This window comes from Schistocerca piceifrons, chromosome 5, assembly GCF_021461385.2.
Source record: "Schistocerca piceifrons isolate TAMUIC-IGC-003096 chromosome 5, iqSchPice1.1, whole genome shotgun sequence".
Lineage (NCBI taxonomy): Eukaryota > Metazoa > Arthropoda > Insecta > Orthoptera > Acrididae > Schistocerca > Schistocerca piceifrons.
The window spans coordinates 422835968-422861421 of record NC_060142.1 but is presented as its reverse complement, the minus strand read 5'-3'; the positions used below and the strand labels follow the sequence as shown (position 1 = coordinate 422861421).

General features: G+C 38.4%; 1 protein-coding gene across 1 annotated transcript in view; it reads right to left on the bottom strand.

The window, feature by feature from the left end:
* LOC124799056 (S phase cyclin A-associated protein in the endoplasmic reticulum) overlaps positions 1 to 25454 on the bottom strand; it is a 621352-nt gene that overhangs the window by 551048 nt on the left and 44850 nt on the right. Inside the window, exons 4-8 of the mRNA XM_047262594.1 lie at positions 22804 to 22950; positions 22292 to 22648; positions 21751 to 22192; positions 10680 to 11272; positions 8647 to 8718 (exon numbers count right to left, since the gene is read on the bottom strand). Coding sequence (XP_047118550.1) covers positions 8647 to 8718; positions 10680 to 11272; positions 21751 to 22192; positions 22292 to 22648; positions 22804 to 22950 — 1611 coding nt within the window. The remainder of the gene's footprint in view (positions 1 to 8646; positions 8719 to 10679; positions 11273 to 21750; positions 22193 to 22291; positions 22649 to 22803; positions 22951 to 25454) is intronic.

Genomic DNA, 25454 nt, shown 5'->3' with positions numbered 1-25454 from the left:
GAACTGTTTAGTTCCCTGAAAAGTAATCATAAATGATTACAAAATGTGGTGCATAATATCATATAATTCTAGGGCTGCACCTTGAAGTGTAAATACAGGGTGATTCAAAAAGAATACCACAATTTTAGGAATTTAAAACTCTGCAACGACAAAAGGCAGAGCTAAGCACTATCTGTCGGCGAATTAAGGGAGCTATAAAGTTTCATTTAGTTGTTCATTTGTTCACTTGAGGCGCTGTTGACTAGGCGTCAGCGTCAGTTGATGCTAAGATGGCGACCGCTCAACAGAAAGCTTTTTGTGTTATTGAGTACGGCAGAAGTGAATCGACGACAGTTGTTCAGCGTGGGGCACTGAGAATCCGCGGGAAACAACTCAGTATGAACGTGACTCGCCTAAGGTGAACGTTTTCTGTGCCATTTCAGCCAATAAAGTTTTTGGTCCCTTTTTCTTCGAAGGTGCTACTGTAACTGGACTACAGTATCTGGAGATGTTAGAGAAGTGGCTGTTCCCTCAGCTCGAACAAGAAGCACAACAATTCATATTTCAGCAGGATGGAGCGCCACCACATTGGCACTTACCTGTCCGTAACTACGTACCTGAACGTCAACTACCCGAGGCGATGGATCGGCCGCCAGGCAGCCCGTGACAGAGCACTTCATCACTGGCCTCCAAGAAGCCCTGATCTTACCCCCTGCGATTTTTTCTTATGGGGGTATGTTAAGGATATGGTGTTTCGGCCACCTCTCTCAGCCACCATTGATGATTTGAAACGAGAAATAACAGCAGCTATCCAAACTGTTACGCCTGATATGCTACAGAGAGTGTGGAACGAGTTGGAGTATCGGGTTGATATTGCTCGAGTGTCTGGAGGGGGCCATATTGAACATCTCTGAACTTGTTTTTGAGTGAAAAAAAAAAAAAAAACCTTTTTAAATACTCTTTGTAATGATGTATAACAGAAGGTTATATTATGTTTCTTTCATTAAATACACATTTTTAAAGTTGTGGTATTCTTTTTGAATCACCCTGTATAATAACTCTTTTTAAAACTGAAACAATCTGTGACCAACTACAATCACAGGGGGCATATTGTTAATCTAGCAATTCCTCTAAACAAAGCATGCAGACAATATTTCTAAACTGCTATCTTGTTTTATCGTGCAAGCTGAACACTACATTTTACAAAAGAAATAAAGTTTCCACATAAAGAAATTTTGAAGCTACAAAAAAATTATATTCACAGAAACTAAATGAATGGACTGATGTGTTGAAATCAATGAAGATGCAATTGTATGAAACGTTAACATTGAAAAAAGTCAGAAATGCCGAATACAGAACTTGCAAATATGTCATGAAAATGAAAATTTGTACCAGGCTGCAATTTGAAAGGTATTCCCACATACCCCATTGGAAACCTCTGGTAGTAGTTTTCAGAAAAGAAACATAGAAACATCTGTACAAGCGGGAGTTCATCGGACCTGGAGGTGTGTTCAGTCAGCCAAATGATTAAGGTGACAGCTTGTGAAAAGCAGGTAATCCAGATACGAGTCATCATTTAGCAAAAATTTTCACTGTAACAAACTGCAAAAATGTGATAAAACAGACATAGCGCAGAAAGCCGTTTGGTCTTTTCAGTTGTGAAGAGCATGCAAAGAATGGTGGCGTGCCGTATACAAATACCGCGTTCTTTGTTTACGAACCAGAAGCAGCATAAAAACATAAAAGGAAGGGAATGAAGCAGAATATTATTCAATGAAGAAAGAAGCTGTGGAAATGTAATGATAAAAACACTTCTTTACAACACGTCAAATTTTGATTAGACGTTGTTGTTGTTGTTGTTGTTGTGGTCTTCAGTCCTGAGACTGGTTTGAAGCAGCTCTCCATGCTACTCTATCCTGTGCAAGCTTCTACATCTCCCAGTACCTACTGCAACCTACATGCTTCTGAATCTGCTTAGTGTATTGATCTCTTGGTCTCCCTCTACGATTTTTACCCTCCACGCTGCCATACAATGCTAAAATTGTGATCCCTTGATGCCTCAAAACATGTCCTACCAACCGATCCCTTCTTCTAGTCAAGTTGTGCCACAAACTTCTCTTCTTCCCAATCCTATTCAATACCTCCTCATTAGTTACGTGATCTACCCACCTTATCTTCAGCATTCTTCTGTAGCACCACATTTCGAAAGCTTCTATTCTCTTCTTGTCCAAACTGGTTATCGTCCAGGTTTCACTTCCATACATGGCTACACTCCATACAAATACTTTCAGAAACGACTTCCTGACACTTAAATCTATACTCGATGTTAACAAATTTCTCTTCTTCAGAAACGATTTCCTTGCCATTGCCAGTCTACATTTTATATCCTCTCTACTTCGACCATCATCAGTTATTTTACTCCCTAAATAGCAAAACTCCTTTACTACTTTAAGTGTCTCATTTCCTAATTTAATCCCCTCAGCATCACCCGATTTAATTTGACCACATTCCATTATCCTCGTTTTGCTTTTGTTGATGTTCATCTTATATCCTCCTTTCAAGACACTGTCCATTCCGTTCAACTGCTCTTCCAAGTCCTTTGCTGTCTCTGACAGAATTACAATGTCATCGGCGAACCTCAAAGTTTTTATTTCTTCTCCATGGATTTTAATACCTACTCCGAATTTTTCTTTTGTTTCCTTTACTGCTTGCTCAATATACAGATTGAATAACATCGGGGAGAGGCTACAACCCTGTCTCACTCCTTTCCCAACCACTGCTTCCCTTTCATGCCCCTCGACTCATATGACTGCCATCTGATTTTTGTACAAATTGTAAATAGCCTTTCGCTCCCTGTATTTTACCCCTGCCACCTTCAGAATTTGAAAGAGAGTATTCCAGTTAACGTTGTCAAAAGCTTTCTCTAAGTCTACAAATGCTAGAAACGTAAATTTGCCTTTTCTTAATCTTTCTTCTAAGATAAGTCGTAAGGTTAGTATTGCCTCACGTGTTCCAACATTTCTACGGAATCCAAACTGATCTTCCCCGAGGTTCGCTTCTACCAGTTTTTCCATTCGTCTGTAAAGAATTCGCGTTAGTATTTTGCAGCTGTGACTTATTAAACTGATAGTTCGGTAATTTTCACATCTGTCAACACCTGCTTTCTTTGGGATTGGAATTATTATATTCTTCATGAAGTCTGAGGGTATTTCGCCTGTCTCATACATCTTGCTCACCAGATGGTAGAGTTTTGTCATGACTGGCTCTCCCAAGGCCATCAGTAGTTCTAATGGAATGTTGTCTATTCCCGGGGCCTTGTTTCGACTCAGGTCTTTCAGTGCTCTGTCAAACTCTTCACGCAGTATCTTATCTCCCATTTCGTCTTCATCTACATCCTCTTCCATTTCCATAATATTGTCCTCAAGTACATCGCCCTTGTATAAACCCTCTATATACTCCTTCCACCTTTCTGCTTTCCCTTCTTTGCTTAGAACTGGGTTGCCATCTGAGCTCTTGATATTCATACAAGTGGTTCTCTTCTCTCCAAAGGTCTCTTTAATTTTCCTGTAGGCAGTATCTATCTTACCCCTAGTGAGACAAGCCTGTACATCCTTACATTTGTCCTCTAGCCATCCCTGCTTAGCCATTTTGCACTTCCTGTCGATCTCATTTTTGAGACGTTTGTATTCCTTTTTGCCTACTTCATTTACTGCATTTTTATATTTTCTCCTTTCATCAATTAAATTCAATATTTCTTCTGTTACCCAAGGATTTCTATTAGCCCTCGTCTTTTTACCTACTTGATCCTCTGCTGCCTTCACTACTTCATCCCTCAGAGCTACCCATTCTTCTTCTACTGTATTTCTTTCCCCCATTCCTGTCAATTGTTCCCTTATGCTCTCCCTGAAACTCTGTACAACCTGTGGTTCTTTCAGTTTATCCAGGTCCCATCTCCTTAAATTCCCGCCTTTTTGCAGTTTCTTCAGTTTCAATCTGCAGTTCATAACCAATAGATTGTGGTCAGAATCCACATCTGCCCCTGGAAATGTCTTACAATTTAAAACCTGGTTTCTAAATCTCTGTCTTACCATTATGTAATCCATCTGATACCTTTTAGTATCTCCAGGATTCTTCCAGGTATACAACCTTCTTTCATGATTCTTGAACCAAGTGTTAGCTATGATTAAGTTATGCTCTGTGCAAAATTCTACAAGGCGGCTTCCTCTTTCATTTCTTCCCCCCAATCCATATTCACCTACTATGTTTCCTTCTCTCCGTTTTCCTACTGACGAATTCCAGTCACCCATGACTATTAAATTTTCCTCTCCCTTCACTACCTGAATAATTTCTTTTATCTCGTCATACATTTCATCAATTTCTTCATCATCTGCAGAGCTAGTTGGCATATAAACTTGTACTACTGTAGTAGGCATGGGCTTTGTGTCTATCTTGGCCACAATAATGCGTTCACTATGCTGTTTGTAGTAGCTAACCCGCACTCCTATTTTTTTATTCATTATTAAACCTACTCCTGCATTACCCCTATTTGATTTTGTGTTTATAACCCTGTATTCACCTGACCAAAAGTCTTGTTCCTCCTGCCACCGAACTTCACTAATTCCCACTATATGCAACTTTAACCTATCCATTTCCCTTTTTAAATTTTCTAACCTACCTGCCCGATTAAGGGATCTGACATTCCACGCTTCGATCCGTAGAATGCCAGTTTTCTTTCTCCTGATAACGACGTCCTCTTGAGTAGTCCCCGCCAGATCCAAATGGGGGACTATTTTACCTCCGGAATATTTTATCCAAGAGGACACCATCATCATTTAATCATACAGTAAAGCTGCATGTCCTCGGGAAAAATTACGGCTGTAGTTTCCCCTTGCTTTCAGCCGTTCGCAGTACCAGCACAGCAAGGCCGTTTTGGTTAATGTTACAAGGCCAGATCAGTCAATCATCCAGACTGTTGCCCCTGCAACTACTGAAAAGGCTGCTGCCCCTCTTCAGGAACCACATGTTTGTCTGGCCTCTCAACAGATACCTTTCTGTTGTGGTTGCACCTACGGTACGGCCATCTGTATCGCTGAGGCACGCAAGCCTCCCCACCAATGGCAAGGTCAATGGTTCATGGGGGGTGATTAGACGTATACTATCCATGTTGTTTTTTGGTTTTGATTAGATGTATACTACTCAAAACCAAAAAACAACATGGATAATGAAATAGCTAAACTCAAACAAATGAGCGGGACTGAGACCAGAAGCTATATGTTAAATACAATGGATTGAAGCACTTCTGTCCCAAGGTAGCATGTGAGCACTACATAAAATGGAACAATTAATCAAAACGTGCAGTGCGACAGTGTTTCTATGGGAAGAGTGGTTTGCTACCATGAATACAATATGGCTGGCTATCCATAAGTTATCACAGTTCACAACAATCATTTTATGAAGATGATATCAATATCGACTGTTGCATCACAATCACACACACCAACTTATGAGGGATAGCCAAAGAATGTTAATTATCACCTTGAAAAATTAGTCTATTTGCCAGCATATGTCTGCAGTCCTAGTATATACAGAAAGCCCTGTGCCACAGTACCATTAGTATGCCAATAGATGGGCCAAAATAAAGAGGTACAGTTTACTGATAAAGTAAAGTGTCAAGAGGTAATTTGATTTCTGCATCTGAAGAACAACAATGCTGCAATAATCCAAGATAATTTGGTGGAAGTGTAAGGCATCAGTAAACCATCATATGACAGAGTGATTAGGTGGCACAGTGTCTTCCGTTGTGGTCAAACAGATTTGAATGATGATGAACAAAGTGGTAGAACATCTCTTTCAGAATAAATGCAAATTACAGAAGTGGAGGTCCTGGTGCTTGAAGATGAGTTCATTAATATCAAGGTGACAGTGGAAAAAGTGAAAATCAGTAACGGTTAAGTTTCAATACCTTGCACAAGATTTTACAAATGAGAAAAGTAGCTGCGTGCTGGGTTCTGCAACTGCTCAAATGCATTCGAAAAGCCTGCTATGCAAGGCAGCAGCGTAAACACGGCAGCTGTGTGAGGCTAATACACATGGTTTCTTTAGCCATCAATCACCGTGGATGAGTACTGGGTGTATACTCCATGACAAAGCGCCTGAACAATCAGTGGAAACATGGATTCACCTCCGACAAGAAAAGGTGAAAGGCCAACCACCATCAGTCAAGGTTGGTCTAGCGCTGTTTGTAACTGCTATGGTATGGTGCTAACAGATAATGCTTGTAAGAGGCAAATCATCACAGCAGCATACTACCAAAAATTCCAGACAGGGTTGCAGGAGTTTGCCCAATACAGTGTTTTATTAGCTGTACAACAATGCCACAGCTCATTCGTTACAGTATACGGTCATACGTACGGCATCTTTGAGCTATCAAATTTTCTCTCACCCCATATTCTCCTCAGACAGCACCCCGTGACTTCTTTCTCTTGCCTCAGATGAAGCAATCATTGTGTAGCAGGCATTTGCAGAACGACTGTGAGGTGATTTTTGAGGTGGAATATTTACTGAACAACCAAAATGCAAAATGCAAAGTCTGACAAGTCATCCAGCTACATGAAAAATGTGTTACACTAAAGAGCAGATATGTAAGCACGGAGTTAAGACCTTCACCATCTTTCATGATCACAGCTTGTTTTTTTGAGGTGATGTTGAAAAATTCATGACTACCCCTCAATAATGATTGCTTGTGCCATACAGCACTGTCCTCTAAATTGGTGTGAACGAGTAAGTTAATGATTGCAGTGAATGAAGCAATTAAGCATGAAGTCAAGATGTAAATATGAGTCTGATGGCAACATAGCACACATTGCACAGATCCATGAAACTACGGTCAGTATCAAAAGTAAAGCATTGATCTTATTCAAAATAATTCACTGTAACCAGAAAAATTATGACCCTGGAAAAGGATATTGTTCACTTGGTTCCACATCATGCCAACAGGGTGTCCTCAAGAGAAATGCTCCTCAGCCATTCGAATAAGCATTGGGAGTTACTTTGCTTTTGATGTTAGTTGGTGCAAATCATTCACGTTAATATTACTTAAGTGTATTGCATGTCTGATTGGGCGTGATGTATGATGCACAGTGTTGGTGTTTGTTTTGGGTAACTCATTCCTATTCCAGAAGCAACACAAGTAGCTTTCATTGTTACTTGGTGAAAGAATGTTAGATGTATAAAAACTGCAAACTAAATTAAATTTTAATAAAAATTATTCCATCTTGTAAACGTGGCTAATGTGCACATACCAACTTCTGACAGATGACAATCAATCTTGGGCAGTAATGCAGAATGCACAAAGAAGAGACAGATTATCACAAAGGAAACGAGATCACACAACTGTAACATTGAAGGACAAGCTAGGGAAAAAAGAGAGAAAAACTGTAGAAACTGGGTATGACAAAGGACAGCTGGTGTAGCAAAATGGAACAAAACTTAGAAAGTACAAAGGAAAAGTTGGAGGGCAAGGAAAAAACTTTAAAAGATGTAAATGAAGGAACTGAAGGGGGAAAGAAATAAACAGAAGAAAGGAAACCAATCTGGAAGTCAAGTCATGCCGGCAACACTGTTAAATGTTCTAAAACGTAACATTGTTCCACAACTAATAGATTTTATAGTTTCCTTTTATTTCCCATTATTTGCAGTTTTGTCCATTAAGAAATTATCAAAGATTTAAACCACATACCAGAAAACAAAAGAAATTTATTTACAAATGCAAACAAAATACTAAGGTAGCAAACAACAGTGTGGGAATGAATATCACTTCCATGGATTATAAGTAAACACGTTCAATTATGACAAAGCTAATTTAAGTAAGTAATATCCATCCCCACACTAATGTCTGGTACCATTGTAAATTTTCTGTAATTTGTAAGAGTTTACTTTTGTTTCCTGGTGTGTTTTTTTTTATGTGTTTGATACTGGCTAACAGCAGAAACTTCTTAAAAATGACTAGAAGAGTGTTATGAAATCGGCCAGCTGTGGAACACTATAGTCTTTCAGAAAATTCTATATTGGTTGAGAATTCACAAGCAACAAATCTGACTATCAAATGGGCTCAGTGTACTACATACGGAGAGCACTGATGCATCAATCATCAGATGTTTGAAAAACAGCATGTTCATGGACAATTCAGTCTGCAAGAGGAACAACCATCCTCCTTAAGTAACTTTGTTCCAACTTTATAGTGCTTTTCTGTGTGTGTTTGAGTTCCAACATCAGACTAAAGAATACTGAATAAAAAAAATAAAGAGTTTGTGAAAGGATCACCTTTTTCTTTTTGAAAAATAAGACAATATGAAAGACATCTATGAGCATTAAAAATCATTAATGTCACAGATCACCTTCCATAAACACATGCAGCAAACTATTCCTAACCACTTTCTAACACTGTATTTAAGCTACTGTAACTGTCACTTATGTTTGGGATCTTCTGCAACTGACAATGAAACATAAAGGTGTGAATCTGCTGAAGCATTTACAAAGTTCTTTAAGTTCAAAACACAGAAATTACAATGTTGTACTGTACAGGAGCAGAACATAAAATTGAAGCTTGGAACTGCAGGGACTACAGGCAACAAAGCCACAACACAGAAACACATCAATTGACAATACCTGCGGGCGATCAGAACTGAGCTGCCTTGTTGCTCTTACAGTCCCAAGGGAGGCACTTTGCCCTGAATGTGCCTGTTAAATTCATTGAATTAATAAAGAGAACTGCATCAACTCATTTAAATGCTGTAAAATATCCCTGAGACAATACCCACAAAAGAAAGATGAGAATAGACTAACATTGATACGAAAAGCACAGAACACATATTTGTATTATATTTATTTGATTTTTTTAAGTGTCTTCATTTATGTCTGACACAGTGAATGGTGTAAACCACACTTTCTACATAAGTGTAAACACTGTTTTGTTTGCATCTGCACACTAAATAATTCTGAGACAAGTGCAAATATTATAAACAGCACCACTATCTAATGATTCTGTCATAAATACTTACAAAGTGAAAAATGATTACAATCTTCATACTAAGATTGTCATTTTAGCTTTTGCTTAACCCCCCAAGAAAGATAAGGTGCAGAGGAAAAGATTAAAGTTTAACATCCAAATCACAAACAACCTAAACCTGAATCGCTGTTTGAGCTTAAATACTCTCAAATACAACTTCATCATCTCACTTGAACAAATACACAAAAGCTCCCTCATAGCTCAAATGCAGTTAGTGTATACTTTGCCCCTACTCTTACAGAAGGGAATGTGATCAGACCCAATAATCAAAATGGAGTGCTAAGCAACGAAATGAGTAACCTGCAATGATGAATGCTACTCTGAAGCCAGTTGAGAACAGCAGCAATGACTACAGTATCTAGTGACTGAACACTTATGTAGATACAGTTCACTCCATATAGACACTAAATGTTTCTTAGTTTGCAGGAAGTACACCGAATTTTATTTCTCATCTCAGGCAAATGTGATTGCAACTAAAAATTATTTTCCCCTGTCATTTCTTGTTTCATTCATCCCTCACAACAATTAGTACACATGAAAAATACCAAGTTGCAAATGTGTTTCGTTGTTCATATTAGACAGTAATTCTCTTTATAGCTGCCTGTAGTCGGTCAGTCCACAGGCAATGGAATACTGCATCCAATAGTAACATGTGTAGCAAAGCAATATAGTGTTCAAAGCAGTTTTCAGGTTGAAGACATGTTTCACTTTTCTGTACCAGAAAAATAATTTCATTTTTTTTTTTCAACAAAAAGTGCTTGTTAGACCCTTACAGCCAGTTTTAAGCATTACTCTTCTATGAAATAGTGGAAGTACCTTTCTCTTTGATTCTGAAACATCACATGACAGGAATTTCTCATTAACTTACGACCGACTGCAACACATTCATTGTAAATTAAAGTATCATAAAAATATTTTGAAACCGAGTTTTTATCTGCACATCCTGCAGACAGAAAGAAATGTGCAGTTTCATCAGGGGTGATATACAAGAAGTTGTACTTATTTTTATTTTATTCATATATTCTACAAGATGTAGGGTTTTACATTAATGAATGGCTCTCACAACACAACTGGACCGGCAGTAAAAAAATCTGTCATGATTAAATGAGGGGTAATCATAAAAAATTTAAGAACAGCTACAGGACTGAAACAATAATTGTAAGATTGAAATACTCATTTCTTCCTGTTGAGACTCCTGATGTACCAATTAACGGAGTTGTATTAAACAAAGGTAACTTACAAAGTGTTGCTGCACATACTTATAGAATCTGATTACAGAACTGGCTTCATGTAACGAGAATCCTTGAAGAGGACACTGGAGCGTTCTCAGTTTACTGATCAATACGTCAAATGAAAAACTATCCCAACATTAAATTATTAATATGCCATAGTGATGCACAGGAACCAAGGAGAACTTAAATCAGAATGGAGAGGATCATATAGCTGAACATGAGATTCTATTATAATCAAATAATGTCAAACATTCATTAAGTAATGTTTTCCAAGTACATAAATGACTTCCAACAATATTACCCATGGGTAAAGTATTTATCTTGTGGCTTTCTGAAAGCTGCTTAACTTCTAGCATTATGCTGATGCAGGCAGTTAACAATAAAATAATAATAACACTAACTTGTCTTGGAGCTAGAGGGGTTCTGTTAACTTTGGAAGATGCATCCATAACTGGTCGTTGGAGACTGGTGCCTCTGCCAAATCTGACATCTGTAGAGGTCCTGCTTCGGACAAGGTGTGGACTTGGTAAGCCTCTGGGAAGAGGTTGTGGAGACATTCCAGGCCTGGAAATTCCTCTTGTCCCAGCCACTACAGCTGTGGTAGTGCCTCTGCCAGGAGCTACTGCTCTTGCAGAGATAGGTGCAATACGAGGGGTAGCACTCCTTGACACTGCAGAGTAAGGTGGTCTTGTGGATGACACAGACTGAGAACGTGGGAGAGGTGCACTCGAAGTCCTTGCAGAGGGTTTCGATAGCTGTAATAGAGTTCTCCCTGAAACCATAGATGTTTTGTCTGTACTTGGAGGCACTAACTGAGCTGCCACTGCTGGTTGTTGTGCTGGCACAACAGTTGAAGCTGCTGCAGGAGGAGCTGATACAGATGAAAGCGCTGGTCCTGGTATTGTTGAAGATGTACTAGCAGTAGGAACAGCTGCTACACTCACATGTGGTACAGAAGTACTGACTTGAACTACTGTTGATTCTGCTGCATTTGCTAAAATAAAAAAAAGTTAAATAGCATGACAGTGAAACCATCACTTTTAAAGTTAAATCAAAATATGCACTACTGACTTTTCTATATTACACACCTATTTAAAAAAGGAGCTGGTTGAAAATTGAATGTTACATGTTACTCATTACCATCCTAGTGTCTTACAAGCATAAAAGGATTAATGGAACATTTGTATCAATTTACAAAAAGAAATGGTGATCTGCAACTCACGACACAGACATACTATTGAGTTAGTAAATGAATGTAGTTAAAGTTGCGCCAAATTTTAAAACAAAATAAATTGCAGAAACAAAATGCTTACAACATATACCTTCTTTTAGAGATAAATGAGCACTAGGAAGAGTAGAACAAGAAGCTCTAAAGAAGTTTTTGAGACACTGTCCTTTTTTTGCAATGATTAAAATATTTAAAACTTCTTTATCAAGTGTGTTACTGCTGAATAAGGAAATAATTCATCAAAAGTGGTTTCATTAAATGGACTAAGCCTTAACATAAAAATAACGATGAAATGTTTTCAGCAGAGTTGGTGATTCTAGTTTTGCACACAATATTTTGACTGTTCCAGTGGGCTTGTTCAGATGTTTTGAAGTGGTCTTATGTCGCTCCTTGTATAAATTCTAACCTGACTGCAAGACATTGCTGGTGTAACACCCCTATATGTAGCCAAGAGCAACTCCTAGGACCTGCTATCCTCTATGGCACTCATAAATTTGTTCTCCAGCACGTGTGTCATCAGTTCTGGAAACAGATACATTTGTTTGAACAGATACATCTTTACAGTTTACCAGCTCTGAATCTTTGATGAAATCTCAATAAATTGAAAGCCTGACTGCAAACATTTCTTAAATTTAAATGTTTGCCCTCCTCCTAAAGTTTATTAATATCATTTTCTGGACAGACTAATTAATTATGCTGTTCCAGAAGCGTGGATTCTTGATTATAACACTGGTCTTCATCATTTCACAATGATTTACTAAGCAGTACACAACAACAGGTTTACTTTTTCACATTTTCTGAAGCAACGAAAGAGGTTCAATGAAAAAATCTGTAAAAATCTTGCCAAAGTGCTAACAATGACCCCTATTGCCTCCAAGAAAGAATGAGCAGTACTTAAGTTGGGTGTATACTAGGAAGCAAGACAACAGAGAATAGGGCCGGCACGTGGGCCAGAGCAAGAAGAGGCAGAGTAGCACAGGCCAGGGGCTTATACTGGGGCTCATAACCATCATACTGCACTAGTTCGGAGTTTGTGATTGCTAGGAATTTATTGTCAAAGGAAGACTCACTGTAATTAAATGTCTTACAGCTCTGAATGCGATTTTTGCACTGATGATCTGCTGTTGCTACTTTTGACTTAACAGAAAACAGTATGATGAAATTGAACAATGTGTGCGCGCGCACGCTGGTCATCTAGTTTTGACAAAGGCCTTGTTGGCCACAAGCTTATCTTGTAACAGTCTTTCTGTTGTGCCTATCTGCAACTCAGCATCTCTGCTATATGGTGAGTATGACAAAATTGTAAGATTGGTAAACAACAGTACTTTCACAGAAGTTTGTAAATGTTCATGATGAACTTAATTAAACATTGCACTGTTTTTTCTCTCTTCACTGTGTGCAAATAGTACCCATAGAACCAGCAGAATTGTTCAAAATCATTGGAAAGAATGCAGTGAAACTGCTGCATTTAATGTGTCAGAAAGTAAGGCAGAAAACTTGAAGATGCCAATAATAGCCAAAAGAATGGAAATACTCGCTATTCATTCCAATTACAAAGACGGGAAATTCTATGGTCTGTTCAAATCACCAAACAATCACACTTATCCCACATGATAGCACAATCATGCTCATTATTTCACAAAACAGGCTTTGCCAGTATATAGACTGAGAAATAACTGAAGGAGAAGCTGGATTTTGTAAAGGAAGAGGGACCCGAGATCAAATTGCCAATACTCAATATATTATGGAGAAGGCAAGAGAATTCTAGAAAGATGTGCATTTCTGCTTCACTGACGATGCTGAAGTCTTTAACTGTGTCAAGCACAATAAATTATGGAAAGTACTCAAAAACATGGGCATACCAGACCAACTCATTCACTTCATATGGAATTTATTTTCTGACCAAGAACCCACAGTGAGAACCATGTATGGTGCAGCTATATGGGTCAAGATTCAAAAAGGAGTACACCATGGCTACATCTTATCAACTTATTTATTTAATCTGTGTGCAGAGCAAATTATGAGTGATGCCACAATAAATGAAGAAGAAACTGAATTAAAGTAACTGGAATAAATATAAATAATCTTAATATGCAGGTGATACCATACTGATGGCAGAAAGTGCGGAAGAGTTGAATAACCTCTTACTGATGCTGAAGAGAGAGAGTGCAAAGGCTGGTCTAATGCTGCATCTCAAGAAAATTAAAATTATGCCAAATACACCTATCACTTCACGGCATATAGGAGGACAAACAATGAAGGTAGTTTTTAAGTTCAGTTATCTGCTAGTGGGTGACAGCAGGTATGAAATCAAGAGAAACTTGTTACTTGGCAGAAAGGCAATGTCCAACCGTGACAATGTTAATAAAAAGTAGAGACAACTTGAACCACAAAGATCTGTATAGTAAGGGCTACAGCCCTTCCAGTTGTGATGTACAGATATGAGACCTGCACCATAAGAAAGGCCAGACAGTGTAGAATAGACAACTATGAATTGTGATGCTGGAGTAAAGTCCTTAATGTTCCACAGACTGCAAAGAGAATGAGGTGGTCAGTATTACAGCAAATAAAACTGGACTGCTCCTTGAAAGGTCTGACACTGAAACAAAAACTGATCTACTATTTGTATATTATGAGAAAACATGGTTTGTTGGGGAAGACGTTAATGCAGGGGAAGATCAAGGAGAAGAGGGCGGCAAAGGATAAGATGAATTGATGGCATTGCAGAAGAAATGGATTGCAACCTGGAAAGTCTGCAAGAGAAAATCCAGGACAGAAGAATGCAGGACAGATTAATTTTTTCCAGGTACTTTGGTTCCAAGGAGTCTTAAATAAAGTATTGGCTGTAACTATGAAATGAATTACAGAATTGTTAGTGAATAACAAGTGCAATATGTAAAATATGCAACCTATTTTTCCTGCCAGAGCCAACTCAAAATATGGGGAAAAGATTGTTTCCATGTTCAAAACTAAACAGATTTTGTACATTGCTGTGCTGCAATAAATGGCAAACACATACAAGTATCTAAATCAGCTAAGTTTGGGTCTTCCTGTCAGAAATACCGAAAATTTTACTTACAGCAGAGGTAGATGAGAATTATATGTTTATTACACTTGATGTTAGCTCTATGGCTCAAGTTTTGTGACTAAACTATATTTGAAAAAGTTTGTTAGAGGCAAAAATTAGAAATGGGACAGCTGAATGATCTGTACCAGATCAAATATCCAATCAAAGGGAAGTTTCTATATTTATCATATGGCTCAAAAAAAAAAAAATAAAAAAAAAATAAAAAATAAAAAAATTAAAAAAAATAAAAAATAATCTCAAACTACAAATTAATATCCAAGCCACAAATATTAGTCTATTGATCCCTCCATCATCACCAGGAACTCTGTTGCATCATCAGGGTAAGCTCTCAGAAAACATTCTAGAAATACTTGGTGAAGTCTGATTTTCAGCACCACAGTCACAACTTGGAGATTATTTTCTTCCACTTGTGCAAAGAATTGTCACACCTTCCAGTATTGGTTCATATTGGTTAAGACCCAAGCAGATCTTGTGTGCCAATTCAAAGCCAGGTGGTCCAGTCGATATGCATGGTGTTGTTCCTTCTTAGCATTAATCTGTCATGTGTCTCTCCAGCAATTATCAATATTAACGCCTTTTCCAACTAACATTCTTGCAGTTTCCAGTGGTGAGTGATGAGAGCAAAGTCTATCTTTGCTGATGTTTGGAATGTCTGGTGGACGGTGGGGGGGTTCGGAGTTTTCCGTAATGTTTTGTACTCCAAAACAAGTGCACTTTCCTGCTGCTGAGCTGGAGGTGGTGCACAGCTAAGTACAGGTGGCCAGAAAGTAGGTGAGAGCTTGATGGTACCAGATGTAAGGCACATGGCCTGGTTAAGTAGTACATCAACAGGTTTTGTGTGGAACTATTCATCCAGGCTGGTTAGCAATATCCTGCAACAGGATAAACTGGTCCCAGAGCTGAAGCATCGAGTGTTGATGCAGCTGATACCGTTAATATGCTACAGAGTTTCCAGGGATGTTATTTCAAGTTTTGATTTTGGCAGCTGTTCTTAATTGATGATGTTTTAACTGCATCTTCTATCTAGCATCTCCCTTAGGTATTGCGTGTTACTATTACGTCTGAGTAATCTGCCTTCAGAGTGAACTGTAAGTTCTTTGTTGCCCATCATCTTGTTTAGGTGAAACAGAGACTTCTGGCTTAGTGGAAACCGACGTTAACCACCATTTCTATATCTACATCTACATCCATACTCCACAAGCCGCCTGACGGTGTGTGGCAGAGGGTACCTTGAGTACCTCTATCAGTTCTCCCTTCTATTCCAGTCTCGTATTGTTTGTGGAAACGAAGATTGTCGGTATGCCTCTGTGTGGGCTCTAATCTCTCTGATTTTATCCTCATGGTCTCTTCACAAGATATATATAGGAGGGAGCAATACACTGCTTGACTCCTGTGAAGGTATGTTCTCGAAACTGCAACAAAAGCCCATACCGAGCTACTGAGCATCTCCCTTGCAGAGTCTTCCACTGGAGTTTATCTATCACCTCTGTAACGCTTTCGTGATTACTAAATGATACTGTAATGAAGCGCACTACTCTCCGTTGGATCTTCTCTATCTTTTCTATCAACCCTATCGGGTACGGATCCCACACCGGTGAGCAGTATTCAAGCAGTGGGTGAACAAGTGTACTGTAACCTACTTCCTTTGTTTTCGGACAGCATTTCCTTAGGATTCTTCCAATGAATCTCGGTCTGGCATCTGCTTTACCAACAATCAGCTTTATATGATCATTCCATTTTAAATCACTGCTAATGCCTACTCCCAGATAATTTATGGAATTAACTGCTTCCAGTTGCTGACCTGCTATATTATAGCTAAATGATAAAGAATCTTTCTTTCTATGTATTCGCAGCACATAACACTTGTCTACATTGAGATTCAATTGCCATTCCCTGCACCATGTGTCAATTCGTTGCAGATCCTCCTGCATTTCAGTACAATTTTCCATTGTTACAACCTCTCGATATACTACAGCACCATCTGCAAAAAGCCTCAGTGAACTTCCGATGTTATCCACAAGGTCATTTATATACATTGCGAAAATATTCACTGGTAATTGATGGATTATTGTTCAATATGGACTCAGTAACTTCAAGATCTCTATGCTTCACAGTCAGTGCCCAGTCATCAGTATACACAAACCTCTTATGATGTGGTTCCAGAAATATCCGACATCTACAAACTGAACACAATAAGTGTCAGGACACATTCTAGTGGTAGCCCACTTCTTAGCTTTGTCTTTGAACTCAGCTCTTTGCCCATTAGTAACTGGAAACATTAATTATTGGGCATATCATTTATGAGATTGCCAATTTTTACACTTGGGGTTACTTTTCGAGGTTTCAATATGACACCTTAACTCCAAACAATATCATATGCAGCTGTCACACCAATGAATGCAATGGATTATTGCTATCAATTCTTAGAGTCAGCTTCTATTAAGGTTGTTAAGAACAGGACTTTATCTGCACACCTGTGATTAGGAGTGAGTACCTGCCTGTTCAACCAGTACACTTTCGAAGCTCTTGGGACAGAATACTCAGTAAAGCTATGGGTTGATTATTTTCTGGCTTTTCATTTGGTACACCTTGTTTCAGCAAGACTACGTCTCTTACTTGTTTCATTTAATGCAGTAAGTTGCTCATTTGCAAAATGTTTGTAAAGAACTCTGACGCTTTTTCACATACTTGCTCCAGTGCAGAAGGAATTCTGTGTAAATTCCATCAAAGCCTGAGACTTTCCCTGGCTTCATTTCTTTTATGACAGTTATTACTAAAATGCTGAATGGCAGAGAGTATTCAGTTTCAGCTTTGTGATCTGTTTTGAGTGCCTTTAATTTCATCTTAGGAGTCCTGGAAATGGACACAATCTTGGCTGCAAAGTGGTCAGGGGTAGCAGCATTACATGTGCAATCCTGTGGGATGCTATGATCTAGTTTTCTGAGCAAAGACCAAGCTTTCCTGCTTGATGTGTGGAAGTCCAGCAATTAAATGACCTGAGTCCATTTTATGTGTCTAGCTGTGTCAATGACAGCCAGCAACTCATCTAGTATTTCACGATTGTTGCTTTCACAAAATTCTTCGTACAGATTTTTCACAATCTTCCGTCCAGCCATGAAACATCTTGGAATACACTTCTTTACTGCCCTAATTACAGCTTCAATGAACCACTTGTAGCTTGAACTTGCTGGTGGGATCCATCCTACACATTTATTCATATTTTCAGAGACATTGTTCCAATCAGCCTTTTGAAAATTCCATCTGGGCCTAGGAAATACTCTTATGAAAGTGATTTTAATCCCAAATTCAAGAAAAACTGAGTGGTTTTGGCTGTGTGGGAAGTCTCCACGGACTTTTCTTGATATTGGCAATGGTCGACTTTTACTATCAGATGAGACAAAGCAAAGATCAGGAATGCGATACATGTTCCAATCACCAGGTCTGAAAGTGTCCCAAACCTTATCATAAAAGATAAGATGAATATCATGCTCTTCAGTTCCATTTTCGTTGCAGTATAGCAGAATGATGCATTTCCATTCCTTGAGAATACAATGTGATTTCTCTATAGCACTTTCTATGATTTGTATGGCAACAGTGGTGAATTACAGATTGTGAAGAGTAATCAATTGTTGATAATTTGACATCGGTTAGATAAGAAAGCTACTCACAAACTGGCGGCATTGCAACACACTAACAAAAGAATTTGTACAAGCTTTTGGAGCCAGTGGCTCCTTCTTATGGCACAAAAGTTGAAGGTGAAGGAAGAGGGACGAAGGAAAAGAACTGGAGAGATTTAGGAACAGGGGTACAGTTCAGAAAAGTCACCCAGTACCCTGGTTCAGGAGAGATTTACCAGATGGTATGAGAAGGAAAGACTTTCCTTCTCAATCCATCTGGTAAGTATCGCCTGAAATTTTATGGAACAATTTGTATGCTGGGAAAGTTTTAATCTCACAACATGAGTGTGTGCTAACTTGCTGTAACTACTTATTCATGATGACTTCAACATAACAAAGGCATGACAGTAGTTGTAGGAAAGAACAGCAGCAGCTTAGGCAGACAAAACTGCATTGGGGGAATGCCCAACCCAGTCCCTTCCACACAAACTTCAAAACGCTCATCAATTATTGGCTGCTGTTATATGGCCACAGCACCACTATAAGCATTAACAGCATGTTATTATTTGACAAATTTTGATCAAATTAAGACCTTATACGTTGCTCTAAATTTGAGATCAATTTAATTTTTGCACCACGTATAACATGTAAAAGGTACTTGCTGACAAGCATTTTACAGTTGATCAGTATAGTACTGACTTACAGACAGATCTTCAACTCTCATTTTCAGTTAGTTTGGTCGTATATGTGATGTAGAATTACCTGGTCAGCCTTTCCAACAACACTGTTCAGAATTACTCCTTGTATGGAAACGACTGCTATAATTGACAATCAATGTGACTGTGAGTTCTTGATGGAACAGGTAACTCTTACAAGCAAACACAATGCCATCTAGATTTCACAACCTTTCATGTCACACAACATAATGCGTAGATTAAAACTCAAGAAAATGCAAAAAGGTATGAGTTTAATGAGATGGGACCCAGATAAAATGCAAGAACCAGAGGATGCAGAGAGATAAAAAGGGAGCATTACGGAACAACTGACAAAACAGGGGAAATAAATACAGTAGAGGAAGAATGGTTAGCTCTGAGAGATGAAATAGTGAAGGCAGCAGAAGATCAAGAAGATAAAAAGACAAGGGATGATAGAAATCCTTGGGTAACAGAAGAGATATTGAATTTAATTGATGAAAGGAGAAAATGAAAAAATGCACTCAATGAAGCAGGCAAAAAGGAATAAAAACGTCTCAAAATGAGATCGACAGGAAGTGCAAAATGGCTAAGCAGGGAAGGCTTGGTGGCCATATGTAAGGATGTACAGGCTTATCTCATTAGGGGTAAGATAGATACTGCCTGAAGGAAAACTAGAGAGACCTTTGGAGAAAAGAGAACCACTTGTATGAATATCAAGAGCTCAGATGAAAAGCCAGTTCTAAGCAAAGAAGGGAAAGCAGAAAGGTGGAAGGAGTATATAGAGGGTCTGTGCAAGGACGATGTGCTCGAGGGCAGTATTATGGAAATGGAAGAGGACATAGAAGAATATGAAATGGGAGATATGATACAGCATGAAGAATTTGACAGATCACTGAAAGACCTGAGTTGAAACAAGGCCCCAGGAGTAGACAACATTCCATTAGAACTACTGATAGCCTTGGGACAGCCAGCCATGACAGAACTGTGTTATGTGGTGGTCAGGATGTATAAGACAGGCGAAATACCCTCAGACTTCAAGAAGACTATAATAATTCCAATCCCAACAAAAACGGGTGTTGAGAGGTGTGAAAATTACTATCAGTTTAATAAGTCATGGCTGCAAAATATTAACACTAATTCTTTACAGACGAATTGAAAAACTGGTAAAACATAAGTTTGGATTCCGTGGAAATGATGGAACACGCGAGGCAATACTGATCCTAGTATTTGTAGACTTAGAGAAAGCTTTTGACAATGTGGACTGGAATACTTTCTTTCAAATTCTCAAGGTGGTGAGGACAAAACAAAGGGAGCAAAAGGCTATTTACAATTTGTACAGAAGCCAGATGGCAGTTACAAGAGTTGAGGGGAACGAAAGGAAGCAGTGATTGAGAAGGGAGTGAGACAGGGTTGTAGGCTATCGCCAATGTTATTCAACCTGTATTTTGAGCAAGCAGTAAAGGAGAGGAAAGAAAAATTTGGAGTAGGAATCAAAGTCATTGGAGAAGAAATAAAAACCTAGAGGTTTGCCGATGACACTTTAATTCTGTCAGGGACAGCAAAGGACTTGGAAGAGCTGTTGAATGGAATGGGCAATGTCTTGAAAGGAGGATATAAGATGAATACCAACAAAAGCAAAATGAGGATAAAAGGAAAATGAGGATAATGGAAAGTAGTTGAATTAAATCAAGCAATGCTGAGGGAATTAGATTAGGAAATGGGACACTTAAAGTAGCAGATGAGTTTTGCGCTACTTGGGGAGCAAAATAACTGACGATGGTTGAAGTAGAGAGGATATAAAATGTAGACTGGCTATGGCAAGAAAATCTTTTCTGAAGAAGAGAGATTTGTTAATATCAATTATATATTTAAGTGTCAGGAAGTCTTTCCTGAAAGTATTTGTATGGAGTGAAACAAGGGTGATAAATAGTTTACACAAGGAGAGAATAGAAACTTTTGAAGTGTGGTGTTAAAGAAGAAGGCTGAAGATTAGATGGGTGTATCATGTAACTAATGAGGAGGTACTGAATAGAATGTGGGACAAGAGGAATTTGTGGCAAGGCTTGACTAGAAGAAGCAATTGTTTGGTAGAACACGTTCTAAGATATCAAGAATCGCCAATTTATTATTGGAGGGAAGTGTGGAGGGTAAAAAACATAGAGGGAGACCAAGAGATGAATACACTAAGCAGATTCAGAAGGGTGTAGGTTGCAGTAGTTACTCAGAGATGGAGAAGCTTGCACAGGATAGAGTAGCATGGAGAGTTGCATCAAACCAGTCTTTGGATTGAAGACCATAACAACAACAACAAGAATAATAACAACAGATGTACCACTAGAAAAATACTTTGAATACCAAAGATACTTAAACCTGGTCATGGGAAATGAAAAGTTGTGCAACAGATGTGAAAATGAGTTTTCCTGCAACGAGGTCATTTCATTACAAAAAAAAGGAGTTGTACCAGCAGGGTAATTCATATTATGATTATTAAAACATATTTAATTTTAAAGTTGCTTTATCTGAATGAACAATTGTCTGTCAAAAAAACTTCTCTTTTACTGTATGCAACATGTGGCAGTGTAGATCCAGTTAGTTTTTTTTTTGTTTTTTTTTTTTTTGTTTTTGTTTCTTTGTTTTCTTCTTCTTTTGTTTAGGGGAATAACATTGGGTAAGATGACTTCGTTACATTGTGTAGGTTCTTTAAGGATACTTTCACCAGATATCTTGTTCCTTAAATTAGTATGAAATTTCCCAAATTATTTCGTAATTTTAAGACATTGGTGGCTTAGTTAAACTTTCAGAAAGAAACAAATCTGATATTAATCCGAGAACTGGTATGCTTACCTGCATCAACAGCATTGTTTTCTGCACACTGTGAATGAGAAGTGTCACATTCATGTGCTGGCTGTTCTACGATGGACACAAACCGGATGCCATCAGAATCCTCTACACATTGTTCCATATCTGTCTGTGAAGCCTGATGGACCATCACAACTTCACTTTCACTGGGCGCAAGACCTCCTGGCTCATCCTGCAGTGGACATGTGCTTGTGCCCTTATCCTCTCTGAAATTGCTTCCTTCTGTTACTTGAGAAGTATGCCTCATGGAACTAACACCATTGCTACTTTTAACATCTGAACAGATTTTTTCACATTTTGGAACATCTGAAGTGTCAATTGGAGTTTCAGAACATCTCTCTGCCTCATCATCTTTTCTGATGTGTGTTTCTTTTTGCGTACTCTTTACAGTTTCAGCACAAGCATCTCTTTGTCTAGCTAACACATCCTAAAAAAAAGTCATGTAGTATCACAATCATGTACAAGTAGGAACAATATTTATTCCCATTTTATTCAAATGACTATTAAGAATGTACATAGTACTTACACCTAAATCACTAACGCCTTTACCATCAGCTTCAGTTCTTAATGTATCTGTCTGAGGTCCAATGCTTGAAATCACCTCTACACCTTCAATGGCTGATCCGGCCACTTTTGAGTCATTTTGTCCGACTGGATCAGTTTTTGTCTGATGGGCATCTTCATTATCTGCTGTATGCACTTCAACAATATCTGTGGACAATTCTGGTAGAGTGGTGCTGTTTACATTGGATGATGTTTCCTGAGTGCCCACAGGTGATACCTTCACAGAGACAGTTTCTTCCTGCTTTACAGCTTCCACAGAGGATGAACTTGGTCCTTGCACTGTTCGCTCAAATTTGTTGACTACGGGAATATTACGAGCCTACGTGGAAAAAAAAGAAAAACACAAACAGTGACTTGAAGTCAATACTGTGACACACTGGTTCAACAAAGGACTTTCAGACTGTGTAATACACATATAGTGACAAACAAATGGGCACCATGAGCAATTTCAAATCATAGCTTTGAAAATTTTACCTTTCCTGGAGAGGACTTCCGTACTTCCCATGCATAAGATGTTGGCCGTTGAGGAGGTGGTGTGTTTTCATATTCCCACTTCAGTATGAACCATTCAATTAAGTTATGGAAATCACGTGTGTAGTTGTCAAGGACAAGAATAACCTCCTGAAAATTTTCAGAGCATGCAGATACTGCAATAATCTATACAACATTAAGAGTCATGTAAGATAACAGACAAAATCATTTTCGGAACAGAAAATTTTCACATGTACTGATGCTTACCAATTTCAAATTCTCTGTTCTTTTCTTCGGGTAGAATACGCCATTTAAAGCAAATAATAAATTACGTGTAACATGAGCGAAAATAAATTACTTCTAGACTGATCAATAGTTATATCTAGCTACAGTATCACGAAGATTATTTGTAATATTACATAACAGGTGTGATATTTACAACCTTCATTGTATTCTGCCGTCCAGTTGAATAACTACACATAATTTTTAAAACATAAGATATTACCACAAAAAATTCATATAATTGGATGGTCCTATATGCTGAAAACATCGAAGAACTAATCTCAAGTAAAAGCAGTGAATAACGCTTCTACTTTAAACGGTGTGATATTCAGCATCAATGTAGCAAAAAATTTCAGAGAGTCATTTTGTACTACACAGTGAAAGATTCAGTCTTGAAACTGAAATACTTTCTTCTGTGAGGAAATAAAAGTACGTTTCACCAAATTCATGAGTAGCATAAGTACTAATATATTAATTTCCATTATTTTTGAGGTTCACTGAGGTCAGGCACTAAGCATTTGCTGCTAGATAAAGTTGTTTCCTATGTTTTTCAATGTGTTACAATCTTCAATATAATAGAAGGAAACATTCCATGTGGGAAAAATTATATATAAAAACAAAGATGAGGTGACTTACCGAACGAAAGCGCTGGCAGGTCGATAGACACACAAACAAACAACATTGTTTGTGTGTCTATCGACCTGCCAGCGCTTTCGTTCGGTAAGTCATTGTTTGTGTGTCTATCGACCTGCCAGCGCTTTCGTTCGGTAAGTCACCTCATCTTTGTTTTTATATGTTACAATCTTCAGTTATACACACCTACGTTGCTCCTCCAAGTTGTTCAATAACAACATCTACACACCTCCCACTAAACATTCTTATCTCTTGGAATCCAGATAAGAACTTCCTTAGTCTATATACCACCCACTTGTTTCATTACTAGTCTTTTCATTACTAGCCAATCCCCTCCCTCATTTTCAATTCAGTCACTGTACAACTGACCTAAATGTAACAACTTGTCATTTTACACTCAAATCACACATTCATATATGTCATACAAAGTTGTTCTCTTTGTTGTTGAAGTTCATCTGCAATATAGGCAAACATTACCATGACATGAAAGTCATTCAGATGTTTACCACTAATACTTCTTTATTTTTCCAGTTAAGTAACATGAAAACTTCCTCTAGAATTACTAAAGCATCTGTTCCAGTATCAACTTCAATGTCAACATATAGCTTTATCTCACAATTTATTCTAATGTTCAGTTCAAGTACAATCAATTTCAAGGCTATTTAGTCTCATCATCAGGAATAATTTTTCACTGTAGAAGAATCCTGGCTTGAAATTAATGGAAACAACTGTACTGATATCTTGAATTGCCTTGGTTACTACCAACAAGTTTTTCAGAGCAGCCAACATCATCGTCAATAGCACACAGAACACAAGTTACATTCCCATAAATTAAAGAAGAAACTCTTTGCGTACAGTACTGAAAGCTAAGGAACCGGAAACAAATGAGTATTAGTCCAAAGTCATACAACACCTTCCGACAGCTATCGAAACAGCTCCTCCCATCAGCCATCATGATGAGAGTCTTCTTAAAGTAATAGTTAATACCAAAAACAAACAATAGGAAGTCCAGGTTAGAATATCAACAATAATGAAAAGGATAGAGTGCTACTCACAGTAAAGATGATAAGTTGAGTTGCACACAGGCACAATGAAATAGAATGATACACATTCAGCTTTTGGCCAAAGCCTTCTTCAGAAAGGAGAAAACAAACAAACAAACACACACACACACACACACACACACACACACACACACACACACACACAAAAGCATGCACACACACCTTACACACGCATGACCACTGTCTCCATCTCCTCTCATCAGACTGCAACTGTCACGTTGAATGAAACCATGTTACATTCAGTTGTAAGTTGTGCCACAAGGTGGTCCACTTTACTTTTGGTCACAGTTTGGCAGTGGCCATTCATTCTGGTGGACAGCTGGTTGGTAGTCATACCAGTATAGTGTTGTGCAATGATTGCATCACAGCCAGTATATCACATGCCTGCTTTCACAGGTGACCCAGCCTTTGATGAGGTAGGATAAGCCTATGACAGGACTGGAATAGGAAGTGCAGAGCAAATGGATTGGGTAGGACTTGCACCTGGGTCTTTTCACAGGGATATGATATCTGTGGAAAGGGAAGGGTGGTGGCACAGTGATGAACTACAGTCCTGTGGAGGTTGGGTGGGTAAACCACTTTAGTAGGGTGGGAAGGATCTTAGGTTAGATTTCCCTCATTTCAGGGAAAAATCATAGATAATCACTGCCCTGAAGGGGGATGTGGTTCAGTTGT